Source organism: Zerene cesonia, chromosome 5 (assembly GCF_012273895.1).
Source record: "Zerene cesonia ecotype Mississippi chromosome 5, Zerene_cesonia_1.1, whole genome shotgun sequence".
NCBI classification, from domain to species: Eukaryota; Metazoa; Arthropoda; class Insecta; order Lepidoptera; family Pieridae; genus Zerene; species Zerene cesonia.
Window position 1 is genome coordinate 7,361,705 of NC_052106.1, and position 5,083 is coordinate 7,366,787.

At 35.6% G+C, this 5,083-nt stretch overlaps 1 protein-coding gene across 2 annotated transcripts; it reads right to left on the bottom strand.

The window, feature by feature from the left end:
* Positions 1-5,014, bottom strand: LOC119839918 (glutathione S-transferase 2-like). 2 transcript variants are annotated; one of them, XM_038366360.1, is made up of 5 exons: positions 4,949-5,014; positions 3,356-3,494; positions 2,161-2,328; positions 1,247-1,389; positions 1-657 (listed from the first exon to the last, which is right to left on the bottom strand). In XM_038366360.1, exons 2-5 carry the CDS (start codon positions 3,486-3,488, stop codon positions 487-489), a joined length of 615 nt encoding a protein of 204 aa, XP_038222288.1. In that variant the 5' UTR covers positions 3,489-3,494; positions 4,949-5,014; the 3' UTR covers positions 1-486. The 2 variants fall into 2 exon arrangements, with proteins under 2 accessions (XP_038222288.1, XP_038222289.1); XM_038366361.1 differs by having other exon boundaries at positions 3,356-3,509; positions 4,949-4,990.
* Between the last annotated feature and the right edge of the window lie 69 nt (positions 5,015-5,083).

Consider the following 5,083-nt stretch of genomic DNA (forward strand, 5'->3'; position numbering starts at 1 on the left):
GGTAATTTTTATGACTTAAGGCACTGAGTTACATAGCTGTATAAAGTATAATCTGGTTGAATGAAAGCCAATCTCCAAAAAGACTAGCCAACACTCAATCAAGAGTTAGTAAATAACACAAGTAAACACATATCATATTTAGTTATATTGATAGTACGTGCTAGGTTATTTTAAAAGAGTTATTGCTTCAACGGCTTAGAAACGTTTTATTTCCTGATAGCCAATATTAATAGAGAATAGACGATAATGAGATTATCTTACAGGTGTTCACGATTTGTCATAAATTTTAAGGATTTACCTCACTGATAACTTACCATGCCACCGTGTGTTTCAGTGACAAAAGACGTAACGTTACATACTGTCACGTCACGTCACGTCACGTTACGTCACTGAACAGCTACAAGTTGTTTACAGTAACATAATATAACTGTTATACGCTCCATAGGAAAATAAACTGCCTAGGATTATGATTAGATGTTCGAGAATCTATAAGTCGCACTTGGGCGCATTCTCGCTGTAGGCTTTAACCTTAGGGTTAGCATAGACCGCATCTATGACCTGCTGGAAACTGGGATACTTCTTCTCCAGGTCTGGCATCTGCAGCATTACCTTCAGGTAGTCGAACATGCCCGCAAAGATAAAATCACCCCAGGTAAGCTAAAATGAAAAATAAGAATTGACGGACCCAAAGTTTTTTTTTTTAATAACTAAATATGCAATTTCAGTTTTCATCAAAATCGACCCTGTGACTCTTCGATATTCGACTCCTTCGAAAATATCAAATTTTTCTTTCTTTCTTTATTTTAAAAAATTTTTATTTAAATAAAGAAGCTGCTCGATGCTCGCCCCGGTTCCGGCCGGGTAGATGTTTTACAAATTTTAACAGTAATTATCCTAATTCAGGCGGAGACAAATCCAACCAAGCAAAAATCATATAATTCCCTTCAGCTGCTCTTGAGTTATAATTGGTATAACTAACATGACTCTTCTTTAGATAGCAACGTATTCAAAGATCCAAAGGAAAAATTTAGCCCCGATGCTTATGCCGAATAGTATCCGTCCCCCTGAGAATTTCCAGAATGGCACCAATTTTCAGTCAAAATGGTGCCATAGTTCCTGAGATTAGCATTCAAGTTAACAAACAAATAATACATTGTTCAGCTTTATATGTCAGCTTAGATAGACTATACTTATTAGGTAAAGTGTAAGATACTCCTCACCGTATGATACTACTGATATCACTCACCTTGCCGGCAGCAATGTGGCCATTGTTCTTCTTAATAATTTCGTCGAGTTTGTTTAAGAGAGCTGGATAAATGTTCTTTGACTGCTCCTCGTGTTTCTTGGCCTTTATCTCCGCGTCCGGTTCGTATTGGACAACCGCCGCCTCTGTATTGCGGAATGGACAATGACTGGTCTTATTCATCCCGAACTACTAATTTATGAAGCATTTGAATGCTATGTGACCAAAAGTCAACAAAAGCCGCTTTCCGTCGATACATATATTAAATCACAATATTGTAATGATTGAAATAATTTTTCATATGGGTTGAGGTTGATGATCATGTCAATAGATTGCATGGGGTGTCGCTAAGACACGTGAAACGAAAAGAGTAGAAGAAATTCGATTGAAATTTTTTTAAAGAATGGTTAAAATTTAAATTTTGTTTTGATTTGGCAATAGGGCACGGGTTCGATCCCGCCTCGTAATTATTTTTTTTGTATGAACCATTTGATTGCTACTAAACTAAAAATTTGTAGAGTGGTGGAGCCGAAGGCCCTTTTCCTCACCTTTTTTTTTTTTTTTTTATGTCATAGCGGGCAACTGAGCTGGTGGTTCGCCTGATGGTAAACGATCACCACCGCCCATGAACATTCGCAAAGGTAGTGCCTCTGCGAATGCGCTGCCCGCTTTTAGACACAATAAAACCCTTCCCAGTCCATTTCTTTCTGGTCGTCAATCCGTTCTGTATCCCTTTCCCCTTAAAATACCGGACTGACAACGGCCTGATATCGCATTTGCAAAGGCCCTACGTCTCCGAATGTTCATGGGCGGTGGTGATCGCTTACCAGGAGGCGAACCACCAGCTCAGTCGTCCGCTTATGCAACACGGCCAAATTTCCATTTATACCGTGTTTCATAAATTCACTCTCACTCACTGGCTCTTAAGTCGTTCACGAAATCCACATTCTGATCGATCTCAAAGTCCTGCTCCGCGTCGTCGCCGGCGAGCCCGTACTTGCGGCCGAGGTAGCGGCCAATGGCGATGCTTTGGGCGTACTGCTTGCCGTCTATCTCCAACACTGGCAATTGGCCAAAGGGAGTCGCTGCGCCACGGATAAAAAATTAATGATAAATAATAATAGGGTACAATTTTTCGTTTTAATGTTACAGCAAATATTAATTCTTAAAGAATATAATCCCAATAAAAAAAATTAAAAAACAAGTTTTAATGTCAGAATCAACTAAATTGGCTCTCATACAGAGTATACGTAAAGAATTTCATTTAATCCTGGCGATCCTAATCAGAATAATAGGATAAATTAATGAAATTAATGTATCACTAGCTTTCCACCCCTTTAGTATTTTTTCTCTCCATAAGAACCTTTCTTGTACCTTAAGAAAGAGTCTTAAAAAATGCCGAATTCGTGGAGCCACTATCGAGTTATCCGCTTAGCAACACATACGGCGATTCATTGAATAAGTAGTAGATAAGCGATTCTCGATAAGACAGGTGTACAATGTTTGAATTTAAATGTGTCAAAATAAAGTCTAAACGAGTCGGTTACATACAAATATACAAGTGATAAGTGTGTTAATAATAAAAATTATGAAGCACTATAATAAATATTACACTAGATATCGAAGGGACGTATTTAGCGCTTATATGAAGTACACATGAATAACAATATAGCGGACAAACTGTACATGCCAATTTAGATTCAAGGTTATCAGATATCAAACACGCTAAAATTTCCATGTGGTATTAACCTGTCATGGGTTATATGGATGGAAATTTCATCCAAAACTGTATTATTGTTTCAATTGACCGATAAACATTCGTTAATCATATTCATTATTCAATTCTAGGGTCAAAATGGGATATTGTTACGTAAAACAACGATACTGTTGAATTATATTATTGATTTGTTTTTTCGAAACCATTATTATACAACGTCGTTATATAGAAATGTCCAAATTGGCTCTCCCAGGTTTATCATCATAGGAAACAAACAGTAACTTACTATTTTATGGCTCTGTCGACAGGCTGAATAATGTTTTTTTATTTTATTTAATGAGTAAAGTTAAGTATTTAGTTTTTATTGTGAGAGCGGATTGATTTCTTTTACTTACATGGCTTGTGGGATGGCCACTGATCGAAGGGGATTCTCTGGTCTTCGAACTCTTGGCCTCCATACGCCAGGAGGAGCCTTGTGGACTCCCCAAGGGCCTTCACCTCGAAGTATTTGAATACAACCTTAGGCATTTTGTCCTGGGAAAAAGAAGCCTGTGTATGCAAATAGTTCGTTAAACCATACATATATTTCAACTCCGTTTTATGCGACATTACCATAAGTAAGATGCTAAACATTGCTATAATTATGATATTTATATTAGACAATGTTGTTTACATATATTTAAACGAAATCAATAAATTTTTAAACGTTAATCCTACTAATATTATAAATGCAAATGTTTGTGTGTATGTGTTTGTTGCTCTTTCACGCAAAAACTACTGAACCGATTGCAATGAAATTTGGTACGTAGACAGCTGGACAAGTGGAATAATATATAGGCATCTTTTATCCCGATATTTCTACGGGATACGGACTTACGCGGGTGGAACCGCTGGGAGCAGTTAATATGAAATAAATTCTCAAAATTATTGTCTAGTATGTATAATTACTCATATTTATTTTTTAAATTCACTAGTAACATAAATTCACAATGAAACGTAATATACCCTTGGGTAAATATAAACTAATAAATTATAAAATTTTCAAATCCAATAGTTGAATTGTAAACAGGCATTGTAATTTGCTTATGTATTAACTGTATCGCAATATTAAACGTAAATAGGCCCAATAAGGCATGATCTGATGTGTATACTTAGTTTAAATAAATGTAAATAAAAATAACTAGCTGGAACGCGCGGTTTCACTCGCGAATAGCTCGCAGATAGCTCTCCTTTTGCTTTTTAAGCAGACTATGACAATTTTCTATCTCTGCACAAATATATTTCATATAGACCCGATCAGCTGCTTTGGGTGAAAGAGCAAGAAACATCCATAATTCTTAATGATTTTCGCGTTTTAACGCCAATCTAGAATTTACTACATCCATAGATTCACACATATAAAACATCACATCAACAATAGATTGCAAGATAAAAATACGTAATGAATATTTCATTGGATTCAATGAAGGTAGGTACCTACAGACCGGATATAAATGATTTACCATTTTATCCCAAGTAGATATACTGTATTGTCAGTGAATAAAGTGTGGTTGGAATCTAGAATTAAAATGCTCAGATGTTAGATCTAGAATATTCAAATTTGAATGTCTGATTAAGTAACGCTGTTATTATAAGATTTTAAACCTAAAAGACCTAACGACCTTGAAGAATTCAATGACATTTAGAAAGAGGAACCGGTTTTAGGTATATTCGATTTATCTTTATAATTAACAAACTTACTACAAAATGTGTTTCTTGATCAAGGAAATTATAAGATAAACTGTATTTTCAACAAATGAACTATACAAACTTGTAACAAAAAATATTTACAACCAAATTGAACATATTTGAACGCCGGTCGCGCAGGGTATCATTGGGACTAATTATAGTAGAATCTTATTTCTAATAATAATATTTTTACAACCAATAACCATAGGGAGCACAAAAATATGAACCTTATACAATCTCGTATATTATTTATTACTTACGATGAGAAATTCAATGATATGTTAATTTACAAGCGCTTCGACTCAACCGCACACTGCAACCAGTGTTACCAACCTGAAGTGGACCGACTATCGTACCCAGGGGCGTAAAATTATCGTACATTGGAACGAAATTAT

Bases quoted from the DNA above. Each gene is read 5' to 3' on its own strand.
- LOC119839918 (XM_038366360.1), bottom strand. From the start codon at position 3,488: ATGCCTAAGGTTGTATTCAAATACTTCGAGGTGAAGGCCCTTGGGGAG. The intron at 2,329-3,355 runs GTAAGTAAAAGA...TCCGTGGCGCAG, and splicing joins GTGGCCATCCCACAAGCCAT to CGACTCCCTTTGGCCAATTG. The intron at 1,390-2,160 runs GTGAGTGAGAGT...TCCGCAATACAG, and splicing joins CGTGAACGACTTAAGAGCCA to AGGCGGCGGTTGTCCAATAC.